The 21,685-nt window shown below is 44.7% G+C and overlaps 1 protein-coding gene across 3 annotated transcripts in view; it reads right to left on the bottom strand.

Moving 5' to 3' along the window:
• Positions 1-6,024: 6,024 nt before the first annotated feature.
• LOC111260527 (cuticlin-1) overlaps positions 6,025-21,685 on the bottom strand; it is a 31,142-nt gene continuing 15,481 nt past the window's right edge. Inside the window, exons 7-9 of one of the 3 annotated variants that reach the window (XR_002680388.2) lie at positions 20,796-20,970; positions 11,500-12,186; positions 6,025-11,223 (exon numbers count right to left, since the gene is read on the bottom strand). Coding sequence is in view for 2 of the 3 variants with exons in the window: in XM_022833356.2 (XP_022689091.1) it covers positions 11,978-12,186; positions 20,796-20,970 (384 nt within the window). In the remaining variant the exon portion in view is untranslated. Of the gene's footprint in view, positions 12,187-19,873; positions 19,998-20,795; positions 20,971-21,685 lie in introns of those variants that run through there. The other 2 variants (XM_022833356.2, XM_022833358.2) reach the window with 2 other exon arrangements.

Raw genomic sequence — 21,685 nt, forward strand, 5'->3', positions numbered from 1 at the left:
AGGAATCCTGGGCCAAATCGGGCTCGGCTGGGTCTCGCTTCATTTCGTAATTGAGTTGCTGGCTTGCCTTCTTCGAAAGCCCGCTCAGAAGCCTGACGCTTAGACGCTTGGCGCATGCCTTCGAATGAACGAAGCAATAACGGGGTGTTTGGGTGCGGCTGATTTAATAGCGGCACACATTTTCCCTAACGAGAGGGTAAGCAGGGTCTCTTCATATCAGTTCGTAGTTCGATTTCAGCCTTTCGTATCATGACCTTGCTGGTGCAACCTGACGCCGCGAATTATCCAGCAAGCACCTATGATGACGCTGGTATTCGGAAAGAAGGCCGCACCCAGTGCAAGGTATCGTGCTAGCGTTACACCGTCTAACCAATTGCGCACGCCCACTCTTTCACTCTGTCTGTGTATCGGTCTCTTGCGATAGACCGCCTAGCTAAAATCAGTTACCGTCGATGGCACAGTAATAATCATAATAATAATAATAATGAAGTCGAAAACCAGTCTATACCATCGTCATTACGGGACCTCGTTCTACAAACACGTACTGCAGGCGTCGTGTACTCATACACCCAGTCTACATGTGTCACTACGACTGGCAATGATAATTGTTGTCATTATTATTACCACTATCGTTTCTCGTTATTGTAACTATTAATATTATGGTAGTTATGTCTAACCGCTGGCTAGAAGTGGTCGCCTCATGCGGACGATCATAATATATCGTTTCGACATGAATGCTAATACTTACTACAGCTCCATGTCACGTCGGGTAATGGCGACGCGAATAGGGGCGCCGACCGCCGCTCGTCCGGGAAAACCCAGGTAGCTAGAATTTCCCCCTCTGTTTGAATGTGCAGACGATATGTGCATTTAAACGAAGACGGCCTTATATTTACATGCACTACTATATTTTTCATGAATATGCAAAAGAGGAAGGAAAGGGCCTCGATGGAACCACTGATGGGGCTCAGAAATCTTGTGCTGAGTGTACACACGCATAAATTGCGGCGTGGTTGTTTATTATTGTTTCTGCTATTGATATGCCGTGTTAACAGCTATGGCGATAAATGTGAAACTCAAATAGCTAGAAACGAACTTGACGTAACATAACGTAGGAAAAGGATGTTTGTTCCATAGGACAGTCTTTTTGGGTTGCTTTAATTTTCAGTTGTTATCGTGTCCAGGTCCTGCCAACGATACACATGTGTACTACATCACTTGTGTAAATAAAGAAAGTCATTTGTTTATTCTGGTTATTAAGTCAAAGGATGAGGTTGAACCTGGAAAGTAAAGGCGCAGTATGTAGTATATAATTCGAGCAGCAAATATTTCAAAAATTAGCTCCACGCAACTGAAATGAGCTTGTCCTAACAGTTCCTCATCTACTAACAACAGCCTTTGATCCTCGCCAGCCTTGTCCCCGAATCTGATTCTAGTATACAATAAAATGGGCCTAATTTGGGTCAGATCTGTCGTGAATAATCGACAAGTATCTAGGGTTCCGTTGCAGCTTTTATGTACCGTGTCCCACACCGATATTACAAAACTCAGAGTTTAAAGATTCATAGAATGCACAATTATCGTATGTCGACTAATCAAGATCGCACAAATTTAAAATTAGCTAATTATTTTTTTCTAGCTTTAAGGGTTAGTCAGAAGTCAAAAGAGATGAAAGCGACCTCGCGTGCTTGCTAGAAGCTCACTTTGCTAGAATCCACTCTAGAAATTTCATTTATTTCTCTCACTGAAGGTGAACATATCATTCCGTGACCACCTTCTTTTGCCCCTCCCTCCACCCCCCCCCCTAACAGTTATGTCGCTGCACGTAGTCAACGCTCTTTACTTCCCTATTGCGACTACGAGACGGGTCACTTTATAGACGGTGCTTGCCCTCGTCGAGACGTCCCTCGTTAACTGTCACAAATGAGATTCGTTCCACCATTATTCTTTAAGGGAGGAACGGAAGGAAAATTTCTCCATGTTCGTTTACCAGGCACGGTCCAATGCCCCGCCGAAACCGAACGCGAGACGACGTGTGCTAGCATACGAATTACTGCTACGAACGGCATTCCCGCGGCTTTTCGACTCCGCCGTTAGCTGCTATCCACTGGCAAATCTAATGGCAGCGAACGCGAGCTGCTATTCTCGTTCTCCTGCTCTATTGCGCACATATAGATGATTCTGTGTTTGTCTCATTTACGATCGGAGGAGGTCGAGGTAGTTAGTGCACACAACGCAAATCAGCTAGAGAAGGAGCAATGCTGGTATCGTCGGGGCATTCGGATACGCGACGGAACGCTACAGTGGTGTAGGGAGAGGATTTGTGGGGATAAAAGGGGACGCGGCGACGCGACAGAGAACCGCCGTCCGGAATGCTTTATCCATCATGCAATTGGCCATTAGATGCCTTGAGATCTTCCGGCAACGATGACAGTTGGGGAAAAGAAACGGTACTCGCCCAGGCGTATCAGGCAGTATTGCCACAGTTAACAGCTGGTCGACGTATCGCAACCCATTGCGTTAATGTAGGTATGTGTTAGTTTTCACAAAAATAATCTACGATGGATTGGGCAGCACGCGATCCTAATTTCGAATTCGCAACTGTTCTGTCGACGGCGTCAACGACGCCAATCATCGGACGACTGAGCAATTAACCGAAAATGATAACGTCGGTATTGCTACAACATATTAAAAAAGTATTACCTTTACTTAATTGATTTATTGCGCCAAACCCAATGGCATAGTTGACAATGGCAAACCGTCGCTACTAATATCTGATAAGAGAATAATTATGAACATCACAGATTTGTGTGCTCGATATGCCCAACACGAGCCATTTACACACGACGTTCCAAAACATAAACGCATAATCTAAATGATGATGAATTTACAGGTATTTGAATTGTAGTAATCTACGCGTGATGTCTATTTTTTCGTACTTCAAGCGTTCACGAGTAGTACCGTTCTGGCCAAGAAACATAATAGTACGCTATTGGTTCACAAAGTTCATAGTTTGGTCTGGTGGCGTATCCGTGCCCAACTACCCCTATTAAATCTTCTAGCGTCCTACATTGACGCCAGTTCAGGGAACCAAAACAGCGTTCCATAAGACCTTTTCGTCGAATCCATTTCTTTGGAAGATTTTCGTCAGGATGTGCTCTTGTACAATGTCCAGGCGCTCCGCCCTATTTGAAATATAATTCGCTACTTCTACCAAAGTTGTTCCGATCGCTTTTTAAAACAGATTCCTAAAGTACACTTAACTTTCTGTAGTGCCTAAATCACAGTTTCTGTAGTGCCTAAATAAAACGTTCAATTGATTCCTTGCTTGAAACGTCGCACCGGCCTATAGCTACTGATGAATTTACATTTGCCTAGTAAGTAGAATTATTCTGATTATTTCTGCTGTTTTTCCTGACTGTTTAGTATCAGTTCTATTCGTGTAAGTAGATCCGTGTAAAGTTCTTTGCTATATTGTTTTTTTAATTTTATTACATTTTTAATAGTATAGTAGTGAGAAAAAAATCTATCGTTAGAAAGTTAATCTTCTACGTTCCGGAAAATATTGTATTCTTTTGGGGCACTTGTCGTTTACCATAGGTTATACACATTCGATAGTCTCTAAAAATCTATATAGTATAGGGAAAGCTCTAATATAGATGTTACTGTACCATTAGAACTATATACTTGGAGTTCATCTTTTGATAAGCCGATTTTGAGGTTGATACACCTTTACTATGGAAATACACTATTACGTTTAGTGTGTCGATCATCCAACGCAGCTGCACATGTAGAAGTGCACATCTTAAGTGTACCAAAAAGTCGTCGTAGATATTTGTGTCTTTAGAAACTGCTAGCATTTCACATTTTACGTCTGCCATTAGGCGTTGCTTCAGACAAAGCAGGAACCTACCGGTGCTCTATCCGTTTGACGCTGTTCTGCTCTCGGACGCGTATTTGATTCTGTGTGTATTTACGTATTCTAGGTACTGTGGCCCTATTTGCGCATGAAAGAGTTTCCGTTTTTCCTTCTGTTAGTGCTTGTACTTGCCCCTCTCGGATGACTTCAATGTCAGACGACTTTAGATTGTGGCCCTTCCAGGTTTGGCAACTGCCGCTGCCAGCGAAACCCTAGTCAGCGTTCGATTGCGACTTTTTCGTTTAGTTGAGTTGAGATCGCTGTAGCTATTTGTTGTCAGTTTTCCTTGGTCGTTGTCTTTCTTCCTCGACGTTTCTCCTCTCCCTCCATCCCACTTCTCCTGCGTCTCTGATAGCTACCCGCCGTCTGCGGTTATATTCTTGAAACATCATGTGGCTCTATGTATTTCTGTGTGCACTCCTCCATGTCGGTTCGTTTGTCTGTAGTTGCTTGCGACCAATGCTATATGATCTTCGGCCCGCATTGGTTTCGTTATATATGTCCGTGCATGTGTGCGAAACGTATGTGTGGCCTGAATGCAGGATAAATCGAGGATTGTACGTTGGGCCAGCCCAGTCCGACCCAAAGCAGGCCTAGCTGCTTTGGCTATACCCAGCGACCCTTTCGTGCCGCTCCTCACTAGAAAGAATTGTTGGCACCGCCTCTTCTTGCATTCCATTACTTTGCCTTGTCTTCTTGTACCCTTACCCTCTTCTGCCTCTTGCCGTCTTGAGCCTGGAAAGAAGAGGATCGACTGGCTCCTTTTTTTTCTAGGCTGCTGTTGGTTGGCGGACGAACGCTATTTGCTCTCCAAGCAGTAGTAATAGCAGCATTAGAGAAGCCGAATTATGTCACGACCGCATCAGCAACTTGGTAACGTCGCTAGCCGATGCAGTAGCTGGCGACTGCAGAAACCGCAGAACCGCGAATGCCAACAACAGCACCAGCGTTGCACTAGCAAGAACAAAAGGAGTTTCCGTTCGTTACCCCACATTCTCCCCGTGCCTCACAACCACTGTTGGTTCCCTACAGCCTTGAGTTGCCTCAATTCTGCATCGCTGTACTCTTCGTCTATGCTACGCTTTGGTTCCCGCCTCGGACTCGTATACATTTCCCGGCACAAAACCCGAAACCTACTCGTTTTCCATGTTGGAACCTTTGTAGTCACTGGGGATAGTTGTCCAAACCGCCGGGGGCTAGTTGCTCGCGTCGTTTTTCTGTCTCTACTGAGTTTAACTTCCCCGATCTCAAATGTCTTGGCTTGCTAGTTTGCCAATCCCTTGTCCAATCGACACCCACCTTCATCCCACAGAACAGCACGTTTTCCTCGCAACGTCTCTCGAGTCCTCTTCTAACGGCGAGAATGATGTGGCAGGTGGCTGAACTCGAGATACATAATTACATATATATATATATATATATATATATATATATATATATGTAATTATATATATATATAGTGATTATATATACATGTATATATGTATTTATATATAACATTTATTGCCGAGGGCGCTTTTTTCGCTAGGCTGCTCTTGCCAAAGAGCTCTGTAAGGGCTGAAGAGAAAAGCTAGTAGAATAGCGAGGAGGCGGAAGGGAGGACAGTGACATGACGCCCAGGCTTAGCGCTCATATCAGCTTAATGGTCGATCGTATAAACGACAGGGCCTAGCGACAGAGGGACCAGTAGTGTCAAAGTAAGGAAAACAATAAGGAACAGCATTTGTCTTCGTCAGGCCTTCCTACCCCCCAACTCGCAACACCTTTCTTAATTCCCAATAGGCTCATTCTACTCTTTTTCTCGTTCCCTAAGTAATTTTACGGAAAGAAGTGAAGTAGTGCGAGGGGCGAACTTCAGTGATACAAAAAAAGGGGGACAGAGGAATTGCTTCTACCGCAATAGTGGCCGTACGTGAACGACAGAGACGTAAGCTTTGGCAAGATGACAAAGAAAAGGCAGCCGTAAAAGCTGCAAGACTCGGGAAGCTCACTGCCCACTTGTGGTCCCTCCAAGTATCGGTGTCGCGGGGTCTTAGTGTGAACGAATTCGAAGAGCTATCTAAAGAGGAAATCGTATACAACAAGAAAGAACATGTTGAGCAACATTTGTCAGTTCAGAATTTTTCGTTTATTGAAAAGTCGTGTACAAGTCGTATTCAGTGAGCGTGTAACAATGTAACCGTAGGTATCATCATCATCGGCATATATACAATCAGTACTAGCATTACCATCGCTTTCTTTTAAAAAAGAGTTTCTAGCATTGCTTTCGCTGTATTTTTTCTCCCTTACCGAATATCTACTTACGTATGCGAGACAATACTACAGTGGAAGAACTCAACTTTCTCAACAACATTAGCTTTATATTGGTGAAAGGTCTTTGACCAAGACGCATTTTTTTCGTGTTTAATTTCTCACAGTTTCCTGCGTCGAGAACTTGTAAAGCTATGGGTGGGTTTGTTGTTCTAGACCTATAATTTTATCAGTAATAGTACTTCTAAAAGTTTCACGATTCTTTATTCTATGACCTATTTGTAATTTGTTTTCTATATTATCGTGAATTCGTACTAAGCAAACTCACTTTCTATGCGCTGGATTGACTTCTCGTAGATTTGCTTTAAGTACAATTTTTTTTTAAGCACACTACACTTCAAATGTTAATGTCACAGTCATCATCATGCTACAATAATCAATTTTCACCATCTTTCTATAATAAGCCACCATAAAACCACCGCACCATTGTCTAAAATCACGATGTTGTGCTATACTAAATATATATATATATATATATTTCTCACGTACACTTATTATTATTGTTACATAGATACTCGACAGTTATTGCCGTTCCTTTTGTTACCTATGTGCTGCATACCTTCAAACTGATGAGCACTCATTAAAGCTTAAGGACGCCAGCTGTCGATAACAGAAAGGAGCAATACTCCAATTCTACCCGCACACACGGATATTTCTTCGAAAGCCGTATGAGAGTTCGGTCCATCCTTGTAATCGCTCGACCGGAGAGACGCGCTCATATGAGGCCGGCTCTCTGGCTTAATTCGCGCTTGCAAGACTGATTTTCCTTAAAGATTTATAAAGATTTTTTAAAATATTTATATCTAGTTCTCTCTCTTCGTATTCGTTGCTTCCTTTTATATCTTTCAGTGGTGCCTGTCCTTCTCGTAAGGCTCGTCAGTAGCTTCAATTAAGTGGCCTAAATTTCGATTGTGACTTTTAAAAAGTCAGCCTTGCTATGTAAGGCTTTGAAATAGATAAGGCTAAATATTGCTATTATTAAAACATTAAGTAAAGCCAGTTGTACGGCTGGGTCTGACGTCTGGCCGGATGTAATTTTAGCGGGCTGGAGCAGACGCTATTATTATTGTTATTATTATTCTATTGACTATCGCACCGAAACTACCGGAAAGACCAAACAAAGATATTCTGTTGCCGATTACTCTCATAGTGCTGCACTCACGGTTCATTGCAAAACTTCATAATATCTACTTGATAACTACACTATGCATGCGTTCACTTTTTTCCACCGTTACGTTCTGTGCGCGCGCGACTAGCCATCACTCCACAGACCGACCTAATATCTAACTCCTCCAAATACTTATGAAAGCAAGGCCTTGCTTCTTCAGGACCCAGAATAGGCGGCGTCGGTGCTTAGTCTGACAGTGGTTTGGTCGGTCGCGCTTGTAGCATGCATTTAAAACGACAGTGATAGTCTTTGGTCAAATTCGTTGGAAGTTTGCAAAAACTTTTCCTTCCGAGCAAATTGTACACTGCGAGTATTGGGGCTCCATGTTTTAAGGGGCACTTAAAAAAGACTCACAACTTTTTTTGCGTCAGTTCGTACTTGAGCACTAGACCGCGAAATCCAAGTAAAAAAAGTGGTGGGGTCTTAGGGGTATGTCAGAAGTTGGGGAAACGGGGCTTTTAGGACGGTACGAGCTCATTACATACGCGAACAAGAAGAAGCAGGCTAGTAAGAAGGTCAGACAAGCCTTACCCCTGTGCATTTCTACATTCTTAGCGTTTTGCATTTAGATTATTAGAGGCAAATAGATAGCAAGCCGTTGAACAGTAAAAAGCCAACTATACGTCGATTTTACTCGCTAGCCTCTTCTTGCGCGTTTAAGGGTCAATGGATAGTGCTCTTTTCTCCACTAACTTGGGGTGTCTGATTCTAAGCAGCCGAGAGGTTGCGGACAGGGGTTTAGTGGTGTTCTGTCTCGTACAGTAATATATTAGCTAGTAGAACCGTGAATTTAGTGATGATTAATAGAAAAACACGGACAGAACCGCAAACCCGGAGGCATCGGCCATTCACTACCGCGGCAATAGTAGCGAATGGTGGTCACTAGCGGTCTGATACGAAACTGTTAAAGACTGTTATGTTTACTAGTCTAGCCATTGTGCCTCGAAGTGCATAATGACCACTACGGGTCAATGGAACGTACTGAAGAGATGCCTGTCTTCAGCAGGATCATTAATAGTCTCTTTTGAATATAGGCCTATCTAAAGCAATTTTTGGGCATAATTCGAAATTCAGCACGCCTCGATTAACGTTACGAATTTATTTCTTTTGAAACTGGGGGTAGTAAACGTAGCTTTTAGTTTTGCTTCAACGGAGAATTATTTTTCTTAAGGGCTCGTGAAAGTTAAGCTTAAGGTTTATCTATGCGGTGAATGTATTAAGTTGCTCGCGAGTCTAGTAAACACAGACGTTATCATATCGGGAACCTCCTAGCTTAACGGACTATTATCATATCGCCGCGGGTTGTGCTATATTAGCTTGGGCAAGAGTCAATTTAGTCTTGGTTGATCGTGAATCAAATGTGACACTAGCGAATAACCGCAAAACTGTCAGGCAGCGAATGGTAACAAATTTACTATTTGTGAAGAAATTGTCGGAAAGCCAGTCCGCGGCCTGTCTTGACATCTCAAATAAGAACCATGAGAAGAAGAGTGCCAAATCTTTGCGGAATCTCACGTATTATCTTTCTCTTCCTTTGATTTTTCGCTGTCTCTTTCACACGCGCCTACTATTCCAATTTTTGGACCATTTTTCCCACCTCTACCACTGTCACTATTTCGTTTTTCCACTTCCGTGTTCTTTCATTTCTGAAAGGTCGCCTGACCGTCTCCACTTCATCCGGCGCCCCTCTTTCTCCTTGACGCGGCTTTCTTCTGAGCCGAAACCACGTTTCAACCCCAGCCCCACTAACAGCCGTAGTCTCGCAGTTGTGGCGTTCTACGTCGTGTGGAGGTAACGCCAAGGTAACGGACGCCACAAAACTCGCAGGCTTCGTTCGAATCCTCCTAGGCGCTGATGGGGATAGCGCCGACGGAGGCACAAGGAGCGCAGCTGTGGCGTAGCAGCGGCAACGATGATCCCTTTGATGGCCCTTGAAGATTTCTTCTCATTTTTGGTACAGGGGCAGAGCCTATCCTCATGCCGATTCGATGGTCCTAACATAATTTAGCTAATCAATTCTATCGCAACGGTCATCGTGGCGACGGAGGTTTCTTCTCCGGCTGCTACTACTACCGTCCGACTTGGCGAAGGCCAAATGCTGTGCACTCCGCACAGGACAGATGAAAGTAAATAGTTTCTTTTCCTGTGACTGACTGATCGACGGGTCGACTGTGCCGCTCAGCGCTTATGGCCTCCCGTCAGGTATTCGTCGGGAATAAGTGGGTCGAAGTGACGGCAGTGATGGCGGGTGTACTGGCGGTAACTGTGATAGTGGCGACTAGAGAAACGACGAGGACCGCAGCTCAGTCCACAGCGCAGGACAGAAACTCAATGCTACTCACATCTTCTCAAAGCTTATAGTAACAGCTACATGCATAAGAAACGTGTGGAGCTGTAGTATCAGTATCGACAAACGGTAGTCGCCCGAAACTGCTGAGACTTTGTGGCACAAGCGGTAGCCTGGCATGACGGACCGAGCAAAATATTGTCCTTTATATTTCAGGGTTATGCTGCTTAAAGTAAAATACTACAATAGAATAGTGGCACATCAGTAAAAAAAACTTTGTAAATGTCCTGTTTGACTAACGTACTGCGAGTTTACTAGTCAATAGTCGAAATCGTCATAGTACTTTTCCGTTGTTCTATTGAGACGGGTATTGACTGATGTTAGCCAATGTTCAGCCGACCGTTACGTTTCGTTTTAGTTAGCTTTTCTCATTGACTATAGACGCTGATTTGATTGTGAGAACGGTTGGGTTTTGCCTCAGGTCTATTTTGCTTTCGCAATCTCAACCTAAATCTATAAGAAGCCCTCCTTTCTTGTACAACCAATTTCTGGTTCTAGTTCTGCAAACCAGAATACTCGTTCTGTTAGCCTTTGTCATGGGGGGCTGGAAGCAGTTCTCACATCCATGGCAAGTCTGTGTCCGGCCTGTTTCGTTACCTCTCTGTTCGTTATTTTCTCGTCCCAAATGGGTGCACCACCATTCTGCCGTCCAATTAGCCGTTACTATCCCCTCTTCCCTTCTTAATGGCTATCATTAACTGCCGCTTTTGTGAGGATTTTTCGTTGAAAGTTGCGAGATTCAGTACAGAAATACCGTGATTGAAGGCGAACGAGTGGGTTAAAGCAAAATAGACAACACCGGTAAAAAGGGAAACCAAGAACAAATGAAAATATCCGCTTGCCTAATAGAAGCGCAACGCACGCAAATTTTGCCTAACGATTGCCATAAAGCGAACGGCTATCCGTCCGACGACGCTCGCAACGAGCTTTTGCATATATTCACAGATCCCCATATTTATCCATTATTTGTGGTAGCCTGTCTCTATCAAACCTCTGGTGCTGTCCCCTGGTGAGCCCGCTGCCATACGACCTAACATTTCCGCGCGCTTTTCGCTCTTTACTCACTGAAGCGTCCACTTTCATTTGGTGGCCCCCTGGATTGCCGTTGGGAAATCGTTACTGGGGCACTCCGAACATATACTCGCCTTGCCCGGTTTTACCAGTGACAGCATCATGGTTTGCCAGGAAAGTGGAGGTCGAGGCAGGTGCTTTCCAGCCAATTTGTTGGGAATTCCTGTCGCTGCTCCTTGTCGGCTTGCCTGTCCATCCGTCCGTCCAAGTTCCTGCTGCCCACTTTGACACGGCAAGCTTATTTTACCCCGATGCCCACCAAGTTGACACTAGTGGGCCAGCAAATTTCACCGTGGCGGCGGCGGCAGGCCTGAGCGAAGAATGAAGGGTTCCTATTCGTTGTCCGTTGTTCGGACCACCCGTCAACGGAATCGCAGAGAGTGTTTTATGCGAAGTGTAAACCTAAAACTGAAGCTGGCAATTTTAGCATCGCTCTGCAAATTAGCCTTTGCAGAGAAGCCAAGATTCTAAGTCAAAGGTCAGCTAATGCTGCTTGTTGGCTGCCAGATTTGAAACAGCTGTTCTCCCGTAAAATATCAAAGCTAGCACACGTAAAACGGGAACAGCAAGAAAAAACAACAAGGAAGAACAAGCTGCAACTACAAAAGATCTCTTTCACAAAAAGTGAACGCGAGCGTATGCATAGTGCACGTAGCTATCGTTATATCTTCCTTTAGAAATTACCTGCGCAAAAACATCCCGTTCATTCTCGGCCTACTATCAGCAGGTTGTTCGTTCGTACGAAAATTTTTTAGCTGACTTGTATAAGCCTATTGGCTTCTTTTAAGAAGCCCTGCACGATATCTTCCTTTCAACTTGCTAATGTAGAAAACTACTTTTATCCCCAATTTACAACGTAGTCGGTGCGGCGGCATAAGAGGTAAAGGCAACAGCAGCTGCTAATTTAGGTCTTGCAATAGTTGTCCTTTTTGTCCCGCTAAGGCTCCCACATGTACAACGTTTTACATCTTCTCTACTAGTGCTCCTTTTCAGCTGAGAAGTTCATTACGTACTGGTCAATCGTACGTAGCCGTGGGCAGTAGATAAAGGTCGATACGAAGCTGGGATTGAGAAAAGGGAAAAATACGTCATTGGTGAAATGTTGGCCAACCCACACAGCGAGTTCTCTTGCTTCGGAGTATCCGGGATGATAACCGAATGTTTAGTGGCTGTACGCGCGGTTTGAGTAAGCGCCGGAATAGATTGATGAATTTCCGGAAGATCCCTTTCTGCGGCGGCGTTGCATGATGCACCAAACAAGTAGAAGGACAAGTAGCAGCAGCAGGATGCCTGAGAGGATTACGACGAGCGCGAACTTACGTGTTGAGAGGCAGAAGTTGAATGACTCGTTGATAGCCGGCGAGGAAAATGCTAAAAACGCCAAAAATAAAGATGATAAAAAAAATTGTTTGATTTAAAAAAACAGCAAAAAAGTATGCCATTGATCGGTCAGTGAGTTGACGATAGATACGGTAATTTTGGCTCCATAGCCTTGTGTCGACTAGGTATTTATTTTGTTTAAAACTATTAATTACTACAGATGCATAGCATTATTGAAGACTGAGAATGCTTCTCTGTATAGATTCGTTGAACTTAAATTTCTTTTAAGGACTAATACTCTACTCGATAAACGGCCTAAAACAGACATATTTTTTTACTAATTAAAACAAATTCAACAACATGCCTAATATTTCGTACTACATTTAGATTAGTTGCCACCAATATTCTCATGTACGTAGTTATCCTCTGCACTCAACAAATGCTCTTTAGCTGGAGCACCTATTTCAATGGACTTCATTTTAAATATCCTATACGATACTTCGATTTTCTACTGTGTAACGTTCCATCGCTGTCATCGTCGCACCCCTCTTCGACTCCTGGTATTTCATGATTTCTTTTTTGCCAATGGGCGCAACCATTCTCGACTCGTACCGCTACAAATTGGTTTTGTCCGTTTAGCGATTGAGTCGAACAAGTTGAGTTGAGGTTGTATCTCGTCTACATACGTTTAAAAAAGTACGAAGCCTCGTGGAGAAGCTCGCTGCGACTAAAGAAATATTAAGGTCGGCGTATCGTTTTTTTACTGTTGTCGCTGCGTTTCACAGCGACCGGCTATAGCACAAACGAAGACAAGGAGAAGGCTGTCGACGCTGAAGGTGCGGATGACGCGTACAACCAATCTGTTCGCTGCTGCTTCTGCCGCGGCCGCTACCAAGTAACACGGCCAAACGAACCACACGTCCGGCATCACTAGCACAACTAATGTGGCACCCGCAACCCTCGCCTCTTCTTTTACAACCACGAACATTGCAGACTTCGCAAGCTAAGTTTTTGTCGTTGACTACTGGCCGGGTTTGACGTTGTCGCCGTTGCTAGCTTCGATGCCGCATTGGCGGCGGGTCGCTGAAGAAAGTGGAACCGAAGACTTAGGTGCTGATAGCGAGTGGCACGGGACGAATAGGAACATGCGGCCATCAGGCGAAGTGAGCCCCATTTAAGCCGGATAGACAGAAAAGTAGAGAGCGAGGCAGAGGCATAAAAGTGAGAAGAGCCGGCGGCAATCGCAGAAATTACTGCCACCGCTGCTGTTGCTGCTACTGTAACAGAGTGAACGAAATGACGGCAAACGGTAGGCAAGTGGCAGCAGTTACCCCGAGAGGGAGAGACAAACGGGGCGGGAGAAGAAGCGGGTGAGCTGCGCCTTAGATACAATGTTAGTTGAGCTGAGTCGCTCGCGTATAAGGCTGTTCAGGCGATAGACGTTAGCCAGGAGCCTAGGCTAAAGTTTCCAACCTCATCCTATTCGAGACCCCAATGCTGCTTGCTAGTAGCAAGGCTATATAGAAGCAGAGGCAAGACTATCCCTGCCAGCCGTAGTTGGTTACTTATACGCTACATAGCGTGCACACAGTGATGACGCTGAGGTGCGCATCGCAATGAAAGCTAACCACAGGAAGCATGACGTGCTTTGGGGATAGGAGCTGTCGAAAAAAGGATTTGGAGCAACGAGAGCAGCAAGTTGCGAGAAAAAGCTCATCATCAAGTCATGTCGAGACGGGCGGAAGGCTCAACGGGCAAGGGAAGGCAGAAGGCGTTAAAGGGAATGGGTGAAGTCCTGGGCGTTCTGGCACTAGCAGCAACTGTAGTTCCTTGGTTTCAACGGTGGCAGCGGGTCGGAAGGAACTGCGCACGACCGGAGGTTGGGTGTGAGCACGGAGTTCGGTTGCAGAGAGAACAGCGGTTGTCTGCTGGAAAAAGCTCTGTCCCTGTGACGAAGGATGGGCTACGTACGTAATATACGCAGGCACATGGGTGGAATACGACGAGATACGACTAGAGACGAAGACGAAAAAAAGGTACGAAAGAACATGGGGCGTCGCGCAGAGGGGAGGAAAAGCAAAATGACAAAAGCCCGAAGGACGTGGCTCTAGGGGCTCTAGGGGGTTCGTTGTAGAATGGGAGCTAAAAACAGAACGAAGTCGGGAGTGATGTTGCGGGGTAAAGCTAAGCAGGCAAAACGCAGCAGACACTGAGTGGGCTTGCTGGCTGGGCGCTGCTAGCGCCAGCTAAGGACTAAGAAACGCGCTATGCCTGCGCCCGGCCGAAGGGTTGGGGACCGTCATGTCAATTTAAATAATTCACAGCGTGAACAACGTGCTGCATAACATGTTTGTCGGTCAGAGTGCATCAAAGCTGTAGAAATAGGACGGAGTAGGAAGGACCGGGAAAACGAGATAAAGGAGAGTGGGGTTTGGCTGAAACCATTCCTGCCATCGCTGACGCTGCCGTCAACGAACGGTGGTCTCGGCGCACCAGGGGGCGCACCGCAGCAGCGGGTACAGGATGCCCGGCAGCACGGACGAACGAAAATGAATAAAAGCACTGTTCTTGGCTACGGAGCCGACAAGAACAAGTCGAAAAAGAAAGAAAGCGCAGTACGAGTGAGTGAACGTCGAGGGGCCCAGCGGATCAAGGTGATAGGAGCATCGACAACTGGTATAGGCAGTACGTCGCGAACAGAACGCAACGGCAACGGTAATAGTAGGAGGAACGGTAGCAGCAGCCTTCATATATTGAGAGTGGATTCCGTGGAGGATAATCTCCACGAAGATGACAAGAAAAGACGGGGGAGCAGAGTAAGCGAACGATAAGAGGTTACGCCATTGAGGAAAGCTAGAACTATCATGCCCTTCGTTGGCTCGATGGGCCAAACGTAGGTAGGCGAAGAGGACAACAGCAGTAGGTAGAACAACAGGAAAAGAAAAACTATCGGCTAGCTAACGCAAGTTAGTCATTGTATAGCGGTTTATAGGAGAAGTCTTTACACTGTTTCGTCGTTGTATATGTGCCTCTGTCCTAAAGGCGTACAACAGTCTATCTCTGCTATCGAGCGCTGCAATGCGCTCAATTGCAAATACATTAGTGAATAGCAACACACATATGTGTGCATTAGTATTTACACCTTGGAAAACGCATCGCCACTAGGCCGGCAATAATGTTATTGCAGTTGCTACCTATCGCTGAAAACAGGACCGCACTACATTGCGACGCGGTGAACCTAGGTAAGAACCCAGCATGGGCGCGACCAAGCGGCAGAAGAATAAACACCTCGAATGGGGGTAGGAAATATTTCCCCAGAGAACTCGAGTGCAGCAAGAAGACATGCAGCCGTATTGCTCAGAGAAGCGTATGAAATCCCCATTGTTACAACTGGCAGGATGGCCGTGAAGTGTTGTGTCTTTAATAGGAACGTTGCCCTGGGCGCGAAAGCTACTAGTTCATCGCTAGCGGATTTGTCGACGCATACTAACTTTAACAGTTCCTAGGAGCCGCAGAAGCAATTAATGGTGCCATCGGAAAATAGGGGCTGACAATCATGGTAGATATAAATACGGCACCAAAACTCAAATATTTTTGCGGGCCAATATATCTGGTGAGTGGAATGATTCTATTCCTTTTTTCCTTTCAGTCGTTCCCCAGCTCTGTTCGCTATTCCTATTGAGGGAGAGATGTCAAAGGAACGAAGGTAACGTCGAGGTCATTGTTATAGCTATGTTCAGACGATCCGGAAATCGGTATAGGGACTAGAGTTCGTACTAGTGAGCGCTCCATGGAATTCAGTGTTATTATATACGTAAGATGTTAATGCGTTACCGTTTAAGCCGGTCATCGTTGGGGAAAGGAGAAAGCGACGGGATACGAAATAGATTGGCTTCATTTGTTCTTACCTTGGTTATCAGCTGCGTGTTTGGTTTGTGTGCTTCATATTTAATACAAGCAGCGACCCGCTTTCTAGTTGAAGTGTCAGTCAGCTCAACCGTTTATCTAAATTTCTGATGTTTGTGTGGGCCTGAGCACAAAGTTCCTGCAAAGCACAAATATTCTTCTCCTCGTCCTGAGCCAGGAACCGGTGGTTGAAGTGAAACCAAGAACTAACGCGGTATATACAAGGGCAAACAACGTCTGACACCATCGCATCAGCGATATGAGTTTGGACAGCGTTCCGAAACTGGAAGTGGCTTGTGACGATAAAGGCAAACACCACAGAGAGCATACAATGGCGAAGTGAGTCGCTGATATCATTGAGGCCAAGGGGCCTGCGGCCACACTGGGGTATGGTTGCAGGTGCTTCGGCCTCGACATTGATGACGACAAACCTGTAGAGACGAGTAAAAAAAAACAGAGGGCATGCGAATATGCTGCTGTAGCATTAAAGCAAAGGAAGGCTGTCGTCTTGTTCGCGCAAAAGAGCATACGCCAGGTGTATGCTTCAGATATCTGCGGCCTGATTGGGTCTAATCTGAGAAGCAGGAAAATGCGAAGGAAATCAAACATATCAGATATGCAAAGTTCTAGTGCTGGCAACGACATCGCATTCGGCACCGTCTTGCACTATGCGCATTTGTATCCCCTCTGGTTACGACCGATGCATGTTTTGATACACGCAAACATATCCACGACGTCCCTAGTGAGCAACGGGCTTTCGCTGCGGGGTTAAGATGCATGCATGGAGAAAGTCGAGACAGATCAAGATACGAGCATACATCTAATATAAACAAAGCGTGGAGTAACCGAAGATATTGAATGAGAACTTTACCATGCGCCGAAGGACAGGATGAAGGAGGAGAAAGAGGTTTACAGTGTGGTTATTACACGTCGTTTATACGCGCTATGACACTAACCAGCAGGCGCGAGTGTGAAGGCACTAACCATCTAGACCTGGATACGTGGGCCTTTGAGACAATCTGCAGACGGTGCTGTCAAGATACTAGTGTAATGGTGCTTTCTCATGGCATCCCCTAGGAGAGCTATGTCGAACTGTGAACGTGATACGGTGATTATAAACAATGAGCCAACGAAACTGGACCTACAGTCTTACATAGAGTCTATATACTAACTTTAAACACTGTCGTTGCTTTGCACGCACGCGGACGCTACCCGCGTCCAATCGTAGCTCCATTAGACTCATAGCGGCAACCGAAGCAGCAATACGTGTTGCAGAAATCGTGTGAAGAAAAAAGAAGAACTATACGTATAGAACCTATGGCCGTAAACAGGCATGTCGCTAGCGCTAACGGAAAGCCCGTGGTTGTCGGTTCGACTGGCTGCACTGACGTGGTCCCATTCATCCTTAAAAAGAAAGACAAGTTCCCGGCTACTGGAAAGTGTCGAACGCAAAAGACGACGACAGCCGCCTCGGACAGCGCTTGGGAAGGCCGACATTCAGGCAAACAGGCGGGCAGGAATACACAGTTGTGGCTGAGCCAAAATAAAACAATAGCTTTTCGGCGGCGAGACTCTGCCGCCTCGCCTAGCTACATAAGTACCAGCCTGGAGAATAACAACAGGATAAACTATGAGGAAGAGACACACAGAAAACAGATGCAAAAAGCGGAATGGAGGCACAGTTAGAGAAGAGTCTGACGAAATGCAAGAAAATAAAGTCATAGTGAAGAAAGCGAGTGAACGACGGAAGATTCCGCAGCCGCTGCTGTTGCCAGCCGCATATTTTCTGCATGGAGTTCGCCGCTTGCCGGCTGCCGCTGCCACGCTAGTGGCCAGCGACAGCTGTAATGGTAAGGGCGCAAGAAACCATGGGCGTATATAAACGATTGATAAGAAAACGCCGTTCAAGCGTGAATTCGTTGAGGTTGTAGCAGCAACGACAGCCGACGGCTGCACAATGAAGGAAAGCCTCGGCTTTTTAAAGTAGACGAGCGACAGCAACGGTGGATGCCGGATACAAGTCTAGCTAGGAAGCGAGTGACAATTCGGGTTTCATTTTTTAACCATACTTGTATATATAAATGAGTTCGAGGCACACGGCCGGGACTTTGAAAAGAAAGAGTGGAAAAACGGCAGTAGCGTGAGCTAGCAGAACAATCGACGTGAGGAGAATAACGGACCAGTAGTGGAGTGCACGAGAGGTACTTCTTGAAAAATAATATATAATAGTGGTGATCTGAAGTCATAGCAATCAAGTGGATGTCGACATATGCAAAAACGTAAATGCGGAAGTGGTATTTTACTAAAGGAAATTGCTATGTCAATAGATACAAAAGGGACCAAGATATTTGTAACTGTATTGTCACTCTACCTTCTTCTTTTTCATTACTTCTTATTTTTATAATTGTATATATTCCCAACGTGGGTAAAGATCCAGATAAGTACGGATACTATATTGCATGTTGGGTTTTTGACTTTAGGATTCATTGTTCGATGTTCAACGGTCATTTCGAAAAGCTCCCCCGTTAAAAAGTACTTAATGATGAAAACGACATGTTTTACCTTACGGATTTAAGCTCCTGATTCCAATTCAAGAGCGCTAGTGTGTACGCCGCTAGGGAACATCTCGAGATCGTTCTGTTTGTATTTGTGTATACGTGGCTTGAGCCACCTAACTTCAGAAACCTGTCAACTGTTCGGTTAAAGTTACTATTCTTCAAGGAAGTAGCTCGTTTCGCTTTTGTACCGCAAAGTTAGTTGTTCGACTCGACGTATTAATGTAATCATTAAAAAAATGCCCCTGTTCCAAGTATTCTTTTGGGACTACATCGCAACTAGACATATCTGCTCTGATTCATCATTTGCATATAAGTTATGAAACTATGTACTAGTCACGATCTTTGACTTAGCCCCTATCCACCATCAAGGCCGTAAATGAGCAACAGCTATAAGTGGGCACAGAGGCCTAACGAAAACATTATAATGACAAAATTGATAATATACTTACGCACTTAGTATCTGCTACAAGTGTTTACTGTTAAGAAGTTCTAGTATATGGTACCAATTAACGAATACAGATTCAAGCGTTCGCAAAACAACGCTTCATAGAACCTTTCGTCTTACTTTTATTTTGACTGATATTTACACTGTGATATGGCCAAGGTCAAACGTCTATCAGTAATGTCTATCAGTCACGAGCACACAGATTCAGCTTGCACAATGAGACAACGATTAGCAGTGCACTTTGCCGACGTATACCGATAAATACCCGCCGTAAGCAAGCGTCTGCGAAACGATTGCGCTATAAAAGCTAGCTGGTACAAGCAACGATATCCATGTACACAGACGTACGCCCATACCTTAGAGTAAATCTAAAATTTCTCCATGGTATTTTTCGAATGATACACTGCGCAGACTATGAACACCGTTTAACGTCAATGAGTTCTACTACGTAGCCAAAAACCGCAAGTAGTAAACCGTGCGCAACAGAGCGAAGTTGTGCGAAACTATTACACACATTGTTTATTCGGTCTATCCAACGGCTTACAATGAACTTATTACAACTTAAAGTAAAAACCGATCTAAGCAAAAGGCAGGGAGCTGCCCCCAAAGCCAATTGACTTCCATTAAAATATAGATAGACACAAGCGTTCGTAAAGCATTTACTTCCATCTGTTGTTCGCGGTTGTTGTAGCTGAGCGAAGAAATGAAGGGGTAGCGGACAGAGCGATGCCCGTACACGGAGCCCGTCTAAAAGCAAGCTGCTGGAAACGACGGTGTAGAAGAAGATCTTTTCACCGCTATGTTGGCATAGAATTCATCCTTCTTTGTGTGAACCGGTAAGAATAGCTGCTAGTGTGACTGTTGTATACAGATAAGAATGGCCAATCGATCTAGGCTTAGCGAACTGGCTTCAGAACAAATTGATCAAAAACTTCGAACGCACTTTCTTCTTGCTTGAGCAGACGGCAGGTGCAAGGAACAAATACAATAATCCCGTCAGTCTTCCTAGCCAACAAACCTTTTCTCGGAAGGACAGTTTATCGAGCTACACGGCAGCCTTCACTTACCTCATTGTTTATATGTGACACTGCTCTAGATTGTTTTTCCTACGGACTCTTCTATAAGATGCGTCCTCTTAACTAATTTGTACACTTATTTACAATTTTATAGTCTTGAAACCGTTCATCGTCACAATAAGAAGTGTTCGTCATTTGTCAGGCGGTTTGACAATCCGTTAGGTAATGATTTACGGTTCTTTCCGGAGGAAACAATTAGACACATCGACTCATTTTAAAATCTCCTTAGAACCGTAATAACAATTTCTTAGTTAATGTATCTTGCATTGATCTAAAAGGTTGGTAATTTAAAAGGCTCGAATCCTGCAGATAAGCGGTATAAAAAAAATTTAATTAAAGAAAACTAAAGGACAACTTGTAGTTGAACAGAGTGTTTCTACCTTAGGACCTTCGAAGGCACTTGGAAGCGATTCGTATAAAGTCTTGTTAGTCAAAGGTTCGTCAATCACCTTCAAACAACTGGAAATTCACTAACCTTATCTCATCGCATCCAGATTCTCGGCTAATTTAAATTGAAAACACGATGTAATAATGTAATACTTAATGTAATACTTTTTCGAAGCGTATCCTTCTGTCATTAATTAACATATGTCTGGAAGGGATCCCATAGCCGTAAAGCAGCTACGTTTCACACATCCGTTTCAGACTGAGAGTATTGATGAAACGAATACTTACTTTCCCTCTCGACGTCGGAAGGTTCGTTGACGTAAAGCCCCGAAAATACCTCAGTGCTCTTGTCACCAATCTCGATCGCTTTAATTTCCTCGACATCACGAATGCTCCGACTTAACGATCGTGGCATTCGACCTCGGTCACGCCGGTCTGGCCGGAGGCCATCGCAAGTTGGAGGCTGCATTTCCAACAAGAATGATCCAATTTTTAAGTCCGTATTCAATTGAACAACAGTAATGAGCAAAATAAAGGTCGACTCAACCGTTTGAGAAAAAAGTCAGCATGTTTTCTTACCAGTTTTTGCTTGGTTATATATATATATATATATATATATTGAAGTACAATCATTGTCTCGCATCTGTTCCTGTAATAAACTATGATGCATATGTGTATTAACCCCATTTTTTGCTACAATTGATTTTGGTAATTGACTTTTCGGATAGAGTAGCCCTGATGCAACCGCAAGTTCTTTTTCCTCTCTTATAAGCACGACAAATCGTCAGGTTTAGTCTTTTTTTTCAGTTGAATTCGGCTGCCGCTGCAAAAGGCTCATTATTTCCATTCACCCATTCACTGTACAAGCATATGTATGTTGAGGAGCTTCCCATCGTTGTTCTATTGACATCAGTAATCTTATCCGTCTCACTGCTTTTACAAACTCACGTCATGCCAACGGCCTCCGCCTCCCCAGAACATCTGTTTCGCTTTCCGATCTCTTTCTCCGTTTTTGGCTCCCTTAATTTCTGGGTCTATCTCGGCCTGGAGCTTTCGCACAGCAGCGTCTATTCCGCCTCATGCTCTTATCCTCTCTCGTAATCCCTTTAGGATGGCCAATTTATAGCATCTTCATCTTCTGATATAAGTCGCTAGTGCGTCTAGCTGCGATAGATAGC

The sequence above is a fragment of the Varroa jacobsoni genome, unplaced genomic scaffold (genome assembly GCF_002532875.2).
Source record: "Varroa jacobsoni isolate VJ856 unplaced genomic scaffold, vjacob_1.0 scaffold_449, whole genome shotgun sequence".
Taxonomy (NCBI): domain Eukaryota; kingdom Metazoa; phylum Arthropoda; class Arachnida; order Mesostigmata; family Varroidae; genus Varroa; species Varroa jacobsoni.